At 40.9% G+C, this 17,717-nt stretch overlaps 2 protein-coding genes across 7 annotated transcripts in view; both read right to left on the bottom strand.

Moving 5' to 3' along the window:
* The window catches only part of LOC135217263 (tRNA pseudouridine synthase Pus10-like), a 357,385-nt gene that overhangs the window by 337,946 nt on the left and 1,722 nt on the right, over window positions 1–17,717 (bottom strand). The gene's annotated exons all lie outside the window — the stretch shown is intronic.
* The window catches only part of LOC135217291 (atlastin-like), a 473,758-nt gene continuing 469,722 nt past the window's right edge, over window positions 13,682–17,717 (bottom strand). Inside the window, exon 11 of the mRNA XM_064253157.1 lies at window positions 13,682–13,816. Within this exon, the coding sequence (XP_064109227.1) occupies window positions 13,700–13,816 (117 nt within the window). The 3' untranslated portion in view covers window positions 13,682–13,699. The remainder of the gene's footprint in view (window positions 13,817–17,717) is intronic.

The following is a 17,717-nucleotide window of genomic DNA, read 5'->3' as shown; positions in this document are numbered from 1 at the left end:
TAACACAAAAACAACAAAAAAAAGGCAACACACACACCCACTAACAACATCAAGAAATCACAACAGCTCACCAACAACAACCCTCAACTACAACAACTCACATATAACTCAACAGAAACTCACAAGCACAGCAAACCTAAACAACACAGGCACAACAACTCTAAATCAAACAATATCAACTTAACAACAACCTAAACAACAAATCAATAACACAACTTGACTGACCACCAATGCCTTCAGTACTCTTCACAGACCGCTGCTGACACTACTGACCATCACACGCTCTGACTAAAGACTGACTCAAAACTCTGATCATAACTCTAACTCCAACCGCACCAGCAGCACACCCAGAATTCAACAGCCAATTCAATCACTAACCATCCATCTACCAATTACGTCCTCTCTCTCTCTCTCTCTCTCTCTCTTACAGAAAACCAAAACACAAATACATACTACACGATCTCAACAGCAATACAAACCACAAAACTCACTCACTCACTCTCTCTCTCAAGGACATAGTCAAATGGAACTACCACAACTCCTCCATAGGGCATGTTACGCCAACAGTTGAGGGGGACTAGCCACCATATTTAAAAGACCAGACCGCATGGTAACATTGGACAACCTTGTGGCGAAGATGCGCCAGAGGACAGGTAACCCCATCTACCAGGATGCTGGCAAACCATCTTGGACATAAAAGCCAAGAGCACCAGATGGACGGTTTAGAACATTTCTCACACTCCTATGAGCTACTTCCCTCTTGAGAAGGTGGCTGTTTGCTGGCCAATGTGACCTTTGTCGTGCATAAACATATCCCTCCCTTACCAGCACCCCTGAGGAAGACTCCTACAGAAGGTAATGTGCAAATTTCAATGTTAATAGCAGTCATTCCCGTCTCACGTCTTCTACTTATTTTCTTTTCCCACTTCTTGAGCGATTCCTGTATTGTGCTGTAATTGCGTATTGTTGTGGGCCATGCAGCAAGATTGTTTCTCAGTGATAAGTAATGTACTACTTCATTTCTTTGTGAGATAGAGTTTTCAGGCACCCACCGTACATCGCTCTCAATCTTCGACCATGTCTTATGCTATCTGTTCAACTCCTCATCACTTTTGTTGCAGACTTGCAGTAGAGCAGCTGTGGACTTTGGATTCTCACCTCGTGCTCCAGGGAAAATTTTCCCCATTACTTTCTTTGCTCCATGTGGCCAGAAACCTCTGGTCCCTGTTTATTCACTTCAATATGTAACTCAATTATTTGTAATCTGTGTTAAGGGTACTTACATCCCTTTCAAACTCATATGGTGTAATGCTTTTTTTTCTGATGTGACTAAGAGTATAAATAAATATAATAATAAAGCTAAACCCTTAGTGTTTACCTAACTATTACCCAATCTGCAGTAGACCCTCACCTGTATTTCTGGGCTCAGCTCGTGTCGCTGCGCGAAATATCCTTTAATCTATTATTTCTAGGATAAATGTACTAACACATACCAGAGAATAAATAAAATAAAGAAAAAGGTCAGTATAACTGACTCGCTCACCCTCCAGGAGGGTGTCGGTATGAACACTAGGCGAGTGAGACCACTACCACGAGCCAAATGCCAATAGAAATCTCCCACTACAAAATCCCTCCAAGAGGGGAGCCGACCCACAGAGTGAGCAGCTCGTACTACTACTACTCCATCCCATGCTGCCGACTGCTGCGCCTCTGGTGGCCATCCTTTCAAGTTAGCACACACGAGTCGGTTGTGATATTTTTCCTCTCTGTGTTTTTTGTGCCCTTTCATTGGATTTTCTATTATGGAGCGTGCAGCTATCGCAGCAGCTAAGTTAAGTACTCAGTATTTACGGTTAGTTGGTTTTTTCCGGCCCTGAGACAGTATTTGCCGCTTTTTAGGTATAAATACGATCTCGGGGTCGGAAGCATGGCAGCATGGTTCTGCCTCGTGATGGGTTCGTTCTTGGTCTCCCATACCTAGAACATCCCCTTATTTATCTTCGCTCTTTATGATTATCCGCTTTACTTAGGGTACGGTCCTACTCAGGTTTGTCATGCATGCATGTATTTACCTTACGTAGGCTTCTTTCTATCCAGACCCTAGTCCAGGTTCTTAGTATCGGCCTCTGACTAGCTTTGAGTGGTAGACTTGCCTTCGGTTAGTCGTACACTCCTGGATTTTTTCTCCTGCTATATTGTTTTCTTTCTTTCATTTATTTATTTATATAACTGTGTATTTTATTATTGTTAGGTTAGTTAGGCGTCTGGCTTAGCCTAGGTCCTGGCTCTTTGAGCCTATACTACCGCTCATCAGTTCGGTTGCTTCCCTATAGCACTCTCTGATCAGTTGGTTCGGCCCAGTGGGCTTATTTGCCTCCGCTTTTCAGTTCAGTATGCTTCCCGATAGCATTTCCCTGATCAGTGGTTGTCCTAGGCTTAGTTGTCGTTTTGGTCTTACCGCCTAGTGGTCACTTCGTGATCACGGGCCAGCCAGACGCCTGTCCAGTCATTCTTGTCCCCCCCCTCCCGCTCTTCCATAGAGTCGGGCGTGGGGGCGGGTCGGTCTGCCCATGCTCGCTCCTCATACCCGAGCCTGCCTCCCTCTCTCCCTCAGGCGGAGGGGCTAGGGAGTCGGGACAGACCCAGACTGGTCTCGACCTCTCCGGCTTCTCGTCCGGCCGGTTTGGTACGAGTGGGGGTACTGGCCTTGCCCACCCTCCGCGCTACCTTGTCGCTCCGGGCTAGCTTGAGCCTGTATGTCTTCTCGCTCTTTCCATCTTACTAGGGCTCCTTCCTGATCGGAGTCCTGGTATCCAGCGGAAAGTTGTTAGTCCACCCAGTAGGGTGGACCGGAGCATACAGTGGGTCTCTACTAACCTTACCGTTTTGCTGAGTTACTACACTCCGCTACGCAGACTGGACTTGTCCGGGTTGCTTGTGTGTTAGGTTTAAGTTATCTTTAAGTTTATCTTAAGAACCTTAAACCATCCCCCTCCCTTACATATCTTACCGGATCTCTCCGGGATTATAGCCTATTCAGGCGATGCAGGGAGGGGTTATGCCCAAATTTTTTCCGAGCTCCGGCATGCAATCGGAGCTCTTCTGTCCTTTAGAACCGTAAGTGATGTTTTTTAAGATTACTCATGTGTCTCCCACTTACAGGCCACCAACTGTGAGCATCCGGATGTTCCGCCACACTTCAGGACCCTTGTGGACACGAAGTTGCCGGGTCCCATGCTCCATGCGCGACTCCGCTCGGGGACATCCAGGTCTGGTACCATGAGACGTGTACCATATGTTACGATCTGGTGAGCCAGCTTTTGGAAGGGGTAAGTTTTACATCTCCAGTAGCTGCTCCGCTTCTTTTTAGCGCTTAAGTTTTCATCATATTAACTTAAGGCAATTAATTTAAGTTATACTTTAAGTTTTAGTTTTAAGTGATTCTTAAATCTAAACTACGCCCTCTCTTCCAGGCTCCGGCGGTAAGAGATACCGCACGCTGGCTACCCTGCGGGCCTGGGTGGCGGCGGTTTTGGGAAAAACGCCGCCAAGGGACAGCCCTACATCCTAGAGAAGCGGTTGGCATTACTAATCTTCCCCGGAGGCAAGGCGACAGGATACGTCGACCCGGTAGAAGCGGATCCGACTATCGCCTTCATCCAACAACAGCTGGCCACCTCATTAACTGATCAGGACCAGGATATCTCTACGGATGTCGCGACCCTAGATATTAATGTTGAACTATGGTAGGTATAGACGACCTGTTGTCGAGGTAGGTACGGTGGACACCCAAGGTCACCCTTGGCGTAACTGTTTCTTCTACTCCTGCAACCTCTCCATCCTTCCAAGGCTTTACGGGTGACGAAAAATATTCTCCTCCGGGTGCTTCGGTTAGACCTAAGGTCAAGTCTAAGGTGATGACTTTGACTAAGACGTCGTCGTCGTCTAAGAAGACGACTTCGGCTTCATCCTCCTCCCGTAAGTCTCCGGCTGGGAATCCCGGAGCATCCAGGTCTAAAGCTTCTAGCTCCGGCTCTAAGTCCTCGAGGAGTAAATCCTCCAGAGAGAGATCTCGCACTCCGGCAGAATCACCAGTTCCGCTACCTTTGGTTCCGATTCAGAGCCTCCCCTCCCACCTCGCAGCAGCTCCGGCTTTGGACTCCAATGCTGGCCTGTTGCAACAGGTGGGTGACCTGGTTGGGTCCTTAAAGAGTAGCATGGAGCAAATGATCTCTCGTCTGTCGGAGGATTACTTCCCAGGACTCCATTATAGCTGGGCTGAGAGAAGCTCTCTAGCCTCTCCTCCACTGTCCAACACGAGTGGATCCCAACTTCCTCCGTATGACTCACTACCTCAGTTCTCTATGAACAATCCGTGGAGAGTAGCGTCATACGCCCCCTTCCAGGACGGTCTCATCTCTATACCGGAATTTGGACTCGAAGAATAGAGGACTTCGAGTTCTTCCCGCAAGACCTCCAGCCTCCGTTCATAGGTCTACGCAAGGCTTACGCCGTCGGCTATGGTGCGGGACGATAAGGTACCTAAGGAGACAGTTCCTCTACTCACGAGACAAGGCTCAGAGAGAATGGCTCAGGTGGTTTTAGAGGACATGGATTGTTTCTAAAACACCAAGATACAACCATTTAAGAGTCCCTTTACCATTTTCACAATGGATGAGAGTACCCCGCTCCCCGTTCCTAACCAACCGATCGCGAGGTCGACCATCCCAGCGGCCCAGAAGGGGGAACCTATACCGCAGTTGAAGGAAGCGGATCCCACTTCTCCGTTGCTACCCCTCAGTTGGAGAATTGTGGGAAGACTTGCCGAATACATTCTCAGCTGGCAAACTCAAAACACCGGACTGTGCTATGGAGCATTTTTGTGGTAAAAGCTACCCAGGCTCCAGATAGCCTTATTCAGGCTGAGTTTGATGCAAAATCGCAATCTAGCCAGATCCATCAATTCTATGGCTATGTCTGAGGTAGCTACCATGGCTTTATGGATCAGAACCGATTTTTAAGCTCATGACCAAAGCCCTGACTCAAACGGTACAGTCAGATATGTTTGAGTTTGCCACTGCTCGGACGAATTGTAGGAAGCATGTCCTACAAGAGGCAACCATTCGGCATGAACCGAATAGGTTACTCTCGTCTAGCATCTGGGGAGCAGATCTCTTCCCAGAAGCTATGGTTAAGGAGGTCCAGTCGGAGGCTACCAGGTTAAACCAGAGCCTTAAGGATCGTTGGGGCCTTTCGGCTAAGAGGAGGCAAGACCTGACTCCTAAAGGTAAGGGACAAAAGAAACCCAGGCGTTTCCAACCTTACCAGAAGAAGCAACTACGCTTTCCTCAACAAGTTCCAACAGTACCGTTAGTGCAGACAGCCCAACCCTCCACTTCTAAAGGTCAATCACAGCCAATTTATGTGATATCCCCTCAGCCTCAGCCCTCCACCTCTTACGCCATCTCTCCAGCTTACAATCAAGCCTTCGAGAGTCAAGCTTCTCAGTAAGTATGACGCTCGGGTAATGGGAGGTAGAGGTAAGCGTTCCTTTCTGTGGGGAGAGGATCGGGAGGCTCCTTTAACAGGGGAAAAGCACTTCAGAGGAGGCCGAGGCGGTTAACCAGAACAATGAAGAACTTCAGGTAGGAGGGAGGCTGTTTCACTTTCGCCACGGGTGGAACTTCAGCCAATGGGCTCAGAGCATAGTGTCAAAAGGTCTGGGTTGGAGCTGGTTGACGAACCCACCTCCATCCAGACCTTTCCGTCAACTTCCTTCCAAGGAATTGACAGAGTACGCAGACGATCTCCTTCCAAAAAGGAGCCATAGCGAGAGTCAAGAGATTAAAATTTCAAGGTCGCTTGTTCAGCGTGCCAAAAGAAAGGCTCACAAAAAAAGAAGGGTAATCTTAGACTTGTCCCGCTTAAACTTAGCCATCCGCTGCGACAAGTTCAAGATGCTCACGATCTCACAGGTGCGGACCCTACTTCCCCCGTGGGGCCGTCACCACCTCTATCGATCTTACGACGCTTACTATCATATCCCTATTGCAAGACACTTCCGTCCGTATCTGGGTTTCAAGATAGGAGACCAGACATTCTCCTTCAAGGTAGTTTCCATTCGACTCAACGTGGCACCCAGAGTGTTCACGAAGCTAGCGGAAGTGGTAGTGCAACAACTCAGATCGCAAGGGATCATGGTAGTAGCGTATCTCGACGATTGGTTGATCTGGGCCCCAACAGTCGAGAATGCAACAGAGCTACTCTGAAAGTGATTCAGTTCCTGGAATATCTAGGCTTCAAAATAAACAGGACCAAATCAAGACTCACTCCAGAGTCAAACTTTCAGTGGCTGGGCATTCAATGGAATCTAGCATCCCACACTCCTGTCGATTCCATCAACCAAAGGAAAGAAATAGCAAAGTCAGTCAAGCAATTTCTAAGTCACAAACTAGCGTCAAGGAGAGCCCAGGAAAGGATCTGGGTTCTCTCCAGTTTTGCATCAGTGACAAAACGTCTTAATGAAAGCCAAACTGAAAGACCTAACCAGAATCTGGCGCTCGCGAGCAAAACGTCAGGTCCAGGGACAAACTATCTCAGTGCCTCTGATTCTAAAGAATCGACTTCGGCCATGGGCGAGAGTCAAGAATTTATCAATGTCAGTACCCCTTCAGTTCCTCCACCAGGGGTCACCATCCACACAGACGCGTCCTTAAGACGGCTGGGGAGGGTATTTCCAGGTCAAAAAGGTTCAAGGGACTTGGTCACCTCAGTTCCGTCAGTTCCATATAAACGTACTGGAGGCAATGGCAGTGTTCTTGACTCTAAAAAGGTTACGCCCACCCAAGTACTCCCACATAAAAGCTAGTCTTGGACAGTGCAGTGGTAGTACATTGTATAAACAGAGGAGGCTCCAAGTCACGTCATCTAAATCACGTCATGATAGCCATCTTCTCCCTGGCAGACAAGTTCAGTTGGCATCTTTCCTCCACTCACATAGCTGGAGTAAGAAAACGTCATAGCAGACGCCCTATCCCGATCAGTACCCCTAGAGTCGGAATGGTCACTGGACAACAGTTCGTCCAATGGATCCTTCAAAGAGTCCCAGGGCTACAGGTGGACCTCTTCGCATCACAAGCGAACCACAAACTACCGTGTTATGTAGCCCCCAACCTGGACCCTCTGGCCTATGCCACGGACGCCCTGGCTCTAGACTGGAACAACTGGAGAAGATTTACGTCTTCCCTCCAGTGAATCTCCTCATGAAAGTATTGAACAAACTCAGGACCATTCAAGGGTCAAGTGGCTCTAGTAGCCCCAGACTGGCCGAAGAGCAACTGGTATCCTCTAATTTTGGAGCTGGCCTTCGTCCTCTTCAGATCCCCAGTCCCAAGCTCTCCCAGTCAGTGCAAATGAAGACTGTGTTCGCTTCCTCAGGGATTCTCAAAAACCCTAACTTTATGGATTTCATGAAGTTTGCGGCAAAAAGAGATGCGAATATTGACCCTCAGAATATTCTATTCTTGGAATCCGATAAAAGGGATTCGACTTTGAGGCAGTATGATGCTGCTGTCAAAAGTTAGCAACCTTCCTGAGAGATTCGGATATTAGAATCATGACAGTTAATTCAGCTATATCCTTTTTCAGATCTTATTTGAAAAAGGTTTAGCAGCTAGCACGATTACGACAAACAAGTCAGCTTTGAAAAAGATATTTCAATTTGGATTTAACATAGACTTGACGGATTCTACTTCTCGTCTATTCCTAAGGCATGTGCTAGGCTAGGCCTTCTGTAAGGCCTACGTCAGTTTCATGGTTCTTAAACGATGTCCTAAAACTGGCTTCCGAAACCGATAATGACATGCTCATTTATAATGCTCTTAAGAAGAAAAACCCTATTCTTATTAAGCTTAGCTTCAGGAGCAAGAATTTCAGAACTGTCGGCTCTATCCAGAGACCCGGATCATATTCAGTTCCTTCCCACAGGAGAAGTCCTACTTTCTCCGGAACGTAGCTTTTTTAGCAAAGAATGAAGATCCTTTGATGAGGTGGGAACCTTGGAAGGTCCTACCCCTTCCACAAGATGTATCTCTTTGCCCAGTTACAACCTTACGAGCCTTTCTGTCTAGGACCTCCTCATCTTCGTCGCGGGTCCCCTCTTTAGGAGGGAAAAAGGTGGAACTTTATCCATTAAAGGCATCAGGCAACAAATCCTGTACTTTATTAAGCAAGCCAATCCTGACTCTTTCCCGAAAGCACATGATGTCAGGGCAGTAGCCACCTCAATTAATATTTCAACATATGAACTTCGATGAGTTGAAAAAGTATACTGGATGGAAATCGCCGACAGTGTTCAAACGTCACTACCTTAAGTCCTTGGAAGCTCTGAAATTCCCAGCAGTAGCAGCGGGTAACATAGTTTCCCCCTGACTCTAGCTAGTTTGTAAGTAGAAGATTCAGTCCTCCTTTCTACTGCCTCAACCCCAAAAGTTCGTCTATTCCTACCTGGTTCATTTGCATTCACCTTGTGTCTTAGCTGCTTTGTGATAGTGTAAGTGGGTGGCCCCTTATTGTCTGGTTAGGGACACTCACAAATGATTATAAAACATTGATCTCATGGATGTTTCCCCCTTATTTTATGCTAGGGGATACATCATATTAATAATGATTACGGGTTTTGTATATTAAGTCATATACATTCCTTTATATATTATTATTGTTGATTGTTTTTATTATTGCTATTATAACTTTTGATATGCTGTTACACAGATAACATTGATACATGTAAAATAATTTTACTGTACATATGTAATTACCTTATGTTAACAAACATGATTAGATTTAGGGTAATTTAAGCATATTTCTATTTTATAGCCCCTGTGTATATGTATCTTTTAGCAATTATAGTCTATTCATATATATTTTATCTTTTATTTGAGACCTATTCTGATTTATTTTATTTTTATTCTCATTTTATTACTTTTGTTTACAATCTTGTGCTATTTCTCTGGTACGATTTCGCGCAGCGACACGAGCTGAGCCCAGAAAAGGGATTTTGACGTAAGGAAAAATCTATTTCTGGGCGATTGGCTCGTGTTGCCAGCGAAATCCCACCCTACCCATCCCTTCGCCCAAGATTGTCTGCTAACTTCAGGATGGCCACCAGAGGCGCAGCAGTCGGCAGCATGGGATGGAGTAGTAGTAGTACGAGCTGCTCACTCTGTGGGTCGGCTCCCCTCTTGGAGGGATTTTGTAGTGGGAGATTTCTATTGGCATTTGGCTCGTGGTAGTGGTCTCACTCGCCTAGTGTTCATACCGACACCTCCTGGAGGGTGAGCGAGTCAGTTATACTGACCTTTCTTATTTTATTTATTCTCTGGTATGTGTTAGTACATTTACCCTAGAAATAATAGATTAAAGGATATTTCGCTGGCGACACGAGCCAATCGCCCAGAAATAGATTTTTCCTTACGTCAAAATCCCTTTTTTGTATATGATTGCCCCCTTGTCAAGGCTATTGTCAGATCAGTTTCACTTTCTCATCCACAGTTGTGCACCCCCAAGTACAATCATATTATACATTTCTGGATGGAATGTATTGGCATGCAAGCTCAGCCTCTGGATTTGAGTGATTGGGGCTAAGTGCTTCCTTCACTCAATCTTTCATGGAGAGAATGCTTGTCTTGAAGATTCCCCATCATCTTTCTGTTTACTGCCCAGTACAACAGGTGTCTGTAGGTCTTCTGCTCCATCATACCTGACCTACGAGGCATTCCAATGATGCATGATGACTTTATGGGACAACCTCGACATTTTCATCTTCTCTCCATGTTTGTCTAATGCAAGGTGTTCAAAGAACATTGTTCACCCTGAACATTTTTTCTTTAGACCTGTGATGGCAGCTCAACAAGTTGTGTTTTCTTACCCAGCTCCTTTAACAGGACAGGTAGCATCTCGCCTAAGGTGTGGTTCTGGAAGACAGACTACGAGTGAGACTGGCCTCTCCTCCTCCTACTTCTCTTCCTTTGGGTGGAAAATAGGACTTGAACCTACACTTGCTGGAACTGGCGTGTGATGTGGTAAGTTTATATTTCTAGCACCCGTTCTATTTTTCTTTCTAGAATCATAGAATTAATACCGCTCTTTCCTCTAGCAAGGGGAGGAAGGAAAGACTGGCAATAAGACAAACCCTTTTTGGGTCTTCGCCTTACTGCCTCAGACTCTTAAGATTCTTCCAGCCTTTTTTCATAAGTTATGATTCCTCACTCATTCGAAAGGTCCAGAAGTCTGATATCTGATCTCACAGTTCCTATACTCTAATTAATATGTCTGAGGCACAGTACTCCTTGCTCTTTTAACAGGAGACCCCAGGTGTGGCAGAAACTCCAGTCAGTTCAAAGGGACTCACTCAGATTCCTCCCTCCAACTAGTGAGACTTCCTTATGTAAATGACCAATGGTTTATGTAATTATGAAGGAATAAATCACATTTTTTAAATGTAAATTGTATTTTTCCTAACTATACAAACCTGAGGTCCTTTACATTACATTTATGCCTGCCCCATACCAATCCTCAATCTGAAACCTGGACCAAAAGGCAAACTGGAATGTTTACATCTGGGCAGATGGGTATTCCCACCTAGCAAATGGTAGTTACTGCCTAACCACCTTGTTCAAGGGTTTAACGGCCGTTTTCCAGCTTCGCCGAAAGTAATTCCTAATGTAAAGGACCTCAGGTTTGTACAGTTACGAAAATATACTTTAAAAATTATGATTATTTTTGCATCTGAGAGTACCATACTTAAAAGGTACTCTACTTTTTGCAGATGAGAGTAGTACTTTACTTTTAGACTTAAAAACAGAGCTATTGTGGGCACATTAAAAACAATATTCTTCATAACCTTTATTTTAGCAAAGGTAAATGTAAAGAATTGTTTCTTTTGTGACAGTTGTGAACTTCAGTAATGACAACTATGTACAATGTTAGAATATCTACAACAGCACACACTATATGGAATTCCAACTAAATCATAAAAAATCCCATATAAATACTGAATCACTGCAAGTCTGTTAAACATGAATAAATAATGACTATGCCACACAAAATGATGCATAATACCATAAACTAGCAATCCAGACTTAAAAAAAAAAAAAGACTTTAAAGCAAGCAAATTATATTTAAACCACTTCATATACAAACTTCCTGAAGTAAATACTCACACTTCATCTAACAAAGATTTTTCCTGTACATACCTGAATGGTTACTGGAATGAATAAATTTTCCCCACTTCTAAAGTCAAATTCATTAACATGGAGAAAATATTTCCAACAACCTCAGTTCTATCTTTAGCCAACTCCTGACGCTTAGTCTCATGTAATTTTCCTCTAATCATTCAATATCACCAAACCCGTATTGAAAGACACTAAAATACAAAAGCTTATCCTCAAACAACCTTATTACAAACAACCAAATCATTCTTCCAGTATGTTACCAATTAATTAACTGTACTATTAAAAAAAATAAAATAGAGAGAAAACCTGCAAGGAATGAGCAACTGTTTTTCATGGTAACACTGATGAAAAAAGAAAAAACAACAAGGGGTTCCAAGAACAGATTAAAATTCCTATATTCTGTAACAGTTCTTTTGAACTGAAACAAACAATTTTTGTCTGAACTTTCAAATACATAAAAACAGTTTGTTTAAACTGAAAAACAAATAATTTAATGAATTTCAATCTTTTCTTCATGCAAAACCTACCATTGTGGCAAATCATGATCACCCCACATTATGACCAATCTCAAGATTACAGCAAGTTGACATTCTCACTCATGTACAGTATGATATTTTGGAAAAGAAAATAATAGGATTTGACCCATTTTGCCTCAGAGCTATAAAATGCCTTATAATTTCTTCAGAAATCTATATCAAGATAATATCGCCACTGAGATTCATAGGAGCATTATCATTGACTCAATTATCAATCTAACTCCTACCAAGCCCCTTTTGTTTTCTTCAAAATGATGAATGGATATTTGGTCACTTCAAAGATATTGTCAAAACAACTTCAGTTTTGTTCAAGATAAATATCACTTCATTGCCACTTTTCATTTATTATGAGCTATAAATTATCAGGAACTCAATTGAGCTTAGGTAACAAGAATCTGTAAGTTCCCAATTTGCAATTTTCTGTCTTGTTCCCAACATACTAGATCAGTGTCAATCATGCATTTATTCCTACTTCCATGGATACAAGTCATGACAAGTTCTCGCTGTTGCGCTAAATCAATTGCCAGAAGTTCAAAACTAACACTTCATACATCAAAATGTTTGCATTTTCAAAACAAAAGAACTTGATACACAGGGCTAACATAGAACATATAGTATTCTTTCACCTATTGGCATCTTGAACACATTTGGGAACTAAACAAGTGTTCATTCAGTAAAATAAAATTTATTACATATAACTACCTAATCACTCCATTCAAAGTAAGAAACTGCTGGACTCTATGTGTGCAGAATATTCAATCGTTTAATTTTATAAATGTTTTAATAACAATGACCGATCCAACTTTAGAGAAAAATGTTGCAATGACAAATTCCCAAATTTTTTTTTACTGCGCTTCCTTAAAATAAAAAAAAAGATTTAGTTTTCCACAGATAAATCTACAATTCAACAGTTTAAAAAAATATTTCTAAATGAGGCACTGTAAATAAAATTAAGTTAATTTAAAATTTATTCACTAGATGAGAAAGAAAGTTCGTGCCAAAAAATTTTTTGTTTATGTGACATCTTAAAATGTGAAAATATAACCGTCTTCTACACCAAGGACATTCTTCTGTTGTATTTACCAAACTTGAAAGCAGTTGTATTATCGTGAGTCAAGTGGCATATTCACCTGTAAACCACTGCTAAAACTTTAGTTCATTCCTTCCATGTATACTGTCAGAAGACTAATAAGCTATCATATAAAGACTTGCTACCAATAAATTAATAAAGCTGGCAAGAAATTTCTACACCAAACTGTAAATACAGCCAACCCACCAAAAATAAACCTTTGAACTATAAGCAATATATTTGGCACTTCAAAAACAAGACTGATATATTAGTCCAATACATGATACCTAACAAATAATATTTTTTATACAAACTAGTAAAAACATTCAATATAAGGATGGCATACGAGATAAAATAATACAAAGTTCAATATGAAAGTCTAACCTACAGATCATTCACCCAAGATTTTGTTCAATCCTCTCACCATTTTAATACTCACATCTCTTCTACCTTTCCATACATCTGCAAGCGCTTTATTACAAATAACTTATTGGAGAAACAATAACTTACTTTCAATTTCCTTTAGAAAGATACAAAATTTCAGAGTAAAAATGTTTACTTTATACAGCAAATGTATCACAGCTAAAATGTATGAAAAAGGCTTCTACGTAATGTATGGAGGGAACAAAATCTTGCAAAAGTAACACAAATAAAACACCAACAGACTCATGGTTAACATAAAAAGCTGACAATTCTAATATCAAAAACGATTTTCAACTACCTGTCACAAAATATTTCAATATCAAGACTTTGAAAAACTCAACATCCTTCCATATAAAATGAAAATTTTATTGGAAAACAAAACTTTTTACATATAATAACAAGTTTATTCCCTAACAGCAGCAGTAAACACCAAGGTGGGATCACGATGCCTTGATCTTCCCATTAGCAAGTGTACTGGATATTGCTTGCTGTGCCGCTTGTTCGGCTGCAACCTTCAAATGCTTTTCCATGTATGTATGGTAAACAGGGCGTATAACCTGAAGGAAAGAACGAATAAACATATGAAATTTCAGCTATATAGCCCATTGCTGGGATTGAGGAAAAAGCATGTAAACATCAAATGCTATAATAAATCTCAGATATCTAACACTACTTTGTGAATTTTTTGGTTGCAGTGAAGAATCATAAAGATACAGTGTTTGCTGATTATTTTTTATCTCAAGCAGCCTCAAGAAAAAGGATCCAGCAGGGTTCATCAATATATACAGTAGCTTTGTATAATTCACTGAAAGAGGAAAGTATTTTAAGTTGCAAGTTAGAACTCTCAGAATACCAATTTGAAAATGTATCTGTGAAATTTATGGAGTCTCAGAAAATCACAAACATTTCATGTGGAACACTTTTACTGATCTTGAAGGAAGCGATAAATCCCTAAATAACAGAAATTAGGTTAATTAGGCTAAACAATGAGCTAACAAGAGCCACCCTTTTCCCAATGAAGATTCTTATGGAACTTAGGAAAAGCAAAGAATAAAAGAAAAGTTAATGATATAACAGTCTCCTTGTATGGCAATAATGTTATGTTTACGAAACAACCAATATGCTGATGACCCTCAAAACCCCATCCTTCTATTCCTACTGAAAATATCTATGTATGTGCAGCTACCTGTGGAGAAGACAATGCTTTTAGAAGTGTTATACTGTACTTCCATGATTGATTTCAGGTACATTTTAAAGACCAACATCTAAGAGTCTGTAATATCCACTGTTTTACATCAGCTGATTTTGCTGTTTACCTACAATTATCAAGATAACATTTATATTGTCTTACTTACAATGTGGTTAGGTTCCAAAAACCAAACTGTTTATTGAAAAAATTCTATCTCAAATTTAGCCTAGCCTACACTAGGGTATTCAGTAACACTAAATATACAGAAAGTCCCCGGCTTACGACGGGTTCGGCTTACAACGTTCCGAGGTTACAATGCTTTTCAATTAAATTTATCAGAAATTATTTCCAGGTTTACGATGCGTGTTCCAGGGTTACGGCACTTACAACTATCATCAGGCAGAAGAAATGTGACTCCAAAAATGCAAAATAATCATATTTGAAGTTTTCTTAATGAAAAATGCAATAAGAATGCAGTTTACATAGTTTTTAATGCACCCAAAAGCATTAAAAGTAAGGTTTTCTTGAGATTTTGACAATGTTCTGGCTTACGACGATTTCGGCTTAAATGCGTCTCAAGAACGGAACCCCCGTCGTAACTCGGAGACTGCCTATACATATATGGTAGCCTAGCCTACACTATACAGTATGCTCTATACAATACATACATACATATATGGTACAGTAGTTCTGAAGGTTCAATACAGATTAACTTTGATACTTCAGAAAAAAAACTGAATAACACAAACAAGAATCAGACATGTACTTTAAGAGGATGATCACTTAGATTCGGTCCATCCTACTCTATCGTTGGCATGCTTGAAGGCTGTTGATGGCTGCATTTAACTAAAAATTTGAAGAGGAGGGGGATGATAAAGTATCAAATTTGAGTTTTAATGAGGTTACCGAATATACTCGCGTATCATACGACTTTTGAAGACCTAATTTTAAGGGGGGTCGCATCATACACAAGATATAAAATTAATACTGTAATATTCACATATTAATATCATATTATAAAATACAAACAAAAAATGTTATGCTCTCCTTCATTGCATGTATTCCTATATTACTCTGTATTATAAAATACGAACATAACAATCAATGGAAATCTGCTGAAGGCGATTACGCGGTAAGTTTATTTAACTGTATTTAACTCAGAGGGATTTTCTTGCTTCTAGTTAGTGTAAATGAATCTCTAGATACTTTATTTATATGGAACAAGGTTATTCTCCATTATAACAAGTGTTTTCAAGCTGAAATATGATAAAAATGCATCTTCTTGTGAACTAAATTTAGTTACTTTTTTCATTAATAGAAGGTGTTGGGGCATGTTTTGTGTAAAAAAAATCATCAGATTCCATTTGCTATTTTCACTTGATTTCATCTAATATGGGCCTTACATATTCATCTTTTATCAGCATGAAAACAATGGTAAAATGTGTTCTTTCATGACCAGTAGTTTTGATTCTCCAATTTTATTTACGGGCGGATTTGATGGCATATTGAAGTTTACGGAAGTTTAACCCATGTTACCGATGCACAATAATCTATAGTCATTATCAGCTTGAACATTTTTTTTTCCTCAGCTACAACTTGCAGCTTAAATTTAGCAGTGTGTTCTTTGCCGATCTTTTCTCTATAGCAAATAAGGTTATGCAAAAAATATGTCCTATTCTCCTTAACGTCATTTGTAACATGAATGATGGTATAATTGTTCACCAATGTATGATGGTTGAAATACAAGCAAAACAGCTGTTGTTATCCGGTTCCATCACTAATCCAGCTCTCATTATGGCTGGTGCAATTTCTAATTTCTCAGGTCACTGCACAAACCTAACTTTACTACTGTTGGCTGTACTTATGTGCATACGTATGCACACTATGCACATAATTATTATTATCGTTTGGGCTGTGAAAAAATGAAAATAGCATAAAATGTAAATAAAAAAATCATAAGCATAACAACACAAAAGAAAAAGCTGTAGGAAGTTCTCCGACAACAGCAAATGATTTAGTGCACTCATGAGCACACATGTATTGCGTTTATCTTCAGGGTTGTGTAAAAAATAAAAAATATCATATATATATATATAATATATATAATATAATATATATATATATATATATATATATATATAATATATATATATATATATATATATATACATATACAGGCAGTCCCCGGGGTTACGATGGGTTCGGCTTACAACGTTCCAAGGTTACGATGCCTACAACATATATATATATATGTATACATATTTATATATATATATATATATATATCATATATATATATATATATATATATATATATATATAATGTGTGTGTGTATATATATGTATATAAATAAAGGTTTTTTGCCACGAAGGAAAAAAATGAAAAAACGAGTTAGCCGAGTACTTTCGGTCCTATTCGACCCTTTACTGAGGCAAAAGGGTCCAAATAGGACCGAAAGTACTCGGCTACCTCGTTTTTTCATTTTTTTTCCTTCGTGGCAAAAAAAACACCTTTATTTATCACATAGCATCACGTTTTATATACTTCGTGATCAAGTTATTCATATGTGTATATATATAGTATATATGTATAATTTGCTACGTCTATAGAACGCCTCGCCTTCCAGCAGAGTTTTAGTTATATTTAATTATAAAAGTCGCAGCCATGCCTTCTGAAGCGACTGTTGTTGGGAGAGTGGGTATGCCGTAGGACTGATATTTCCGGTCTGACGGAAGCTTAGGGTAAGAGAGGCAGGTCACAAGAGTAGCTAGGCTTCGAGAATGGATTTTAGGGACTTCTACAATAAGACCTATTTTCCGCCTTCCCAATTTTGCTGGCGTTGTGTTTACCACCTTTCAGGCAATGCTCGAGGCGGTTTTTGGAAGCCCCCGTGATTCGCAAACCAAGCAGTATCGCTCTCAGTCGGCTGCGAGACGTGATCTCGGACAGAGGTCAAATTGCCAGCCTCCAAAATTAGGCCTACCCACGACCCGCGACTGGTGGACAGCGGACCCCAGACCTGAACAGAGGTCGGACCGCATTCTTCTACAAGGATACACAGAATATTGCAATAAAGGTACGTCTGAAAGTGTAAACTTCTTCAACCCAGCACTTTTACTACCATACGACATCTTGCTAAATTCATTTTCAATTCTTATTTTTTACCCCTTCTACATCAGAAGCCCTTTGTCCTCATCGGGCCAACGTGCTCCCCTTTGTGACTTGTTAAAGGCCTAGTTTTCGTGCATACCTCAGTGAACCATTCGAG

The sequence above is a fragment of the Macrobrachium nipponense genome, chromosome 19 (assembly GCF_015104395.2).
Source record: "Macrobrachium nipponense isolate FS-2020 chromosome 19, ASM1510439v2, whole genome shotgun sequence".
In the NCBI taxonomy this organism is placed as follows: Eukaryota; Metazoa; Arthropoda; class Malacostraca; order Decapoda; family Palaemonidae; genus Macrobrachium; species Macrobrachium nipponense.
Note: the sequence above shows the minus strand (reverse complement) of the source record. Positions and strands in the feature narration are given on the sequence as shown.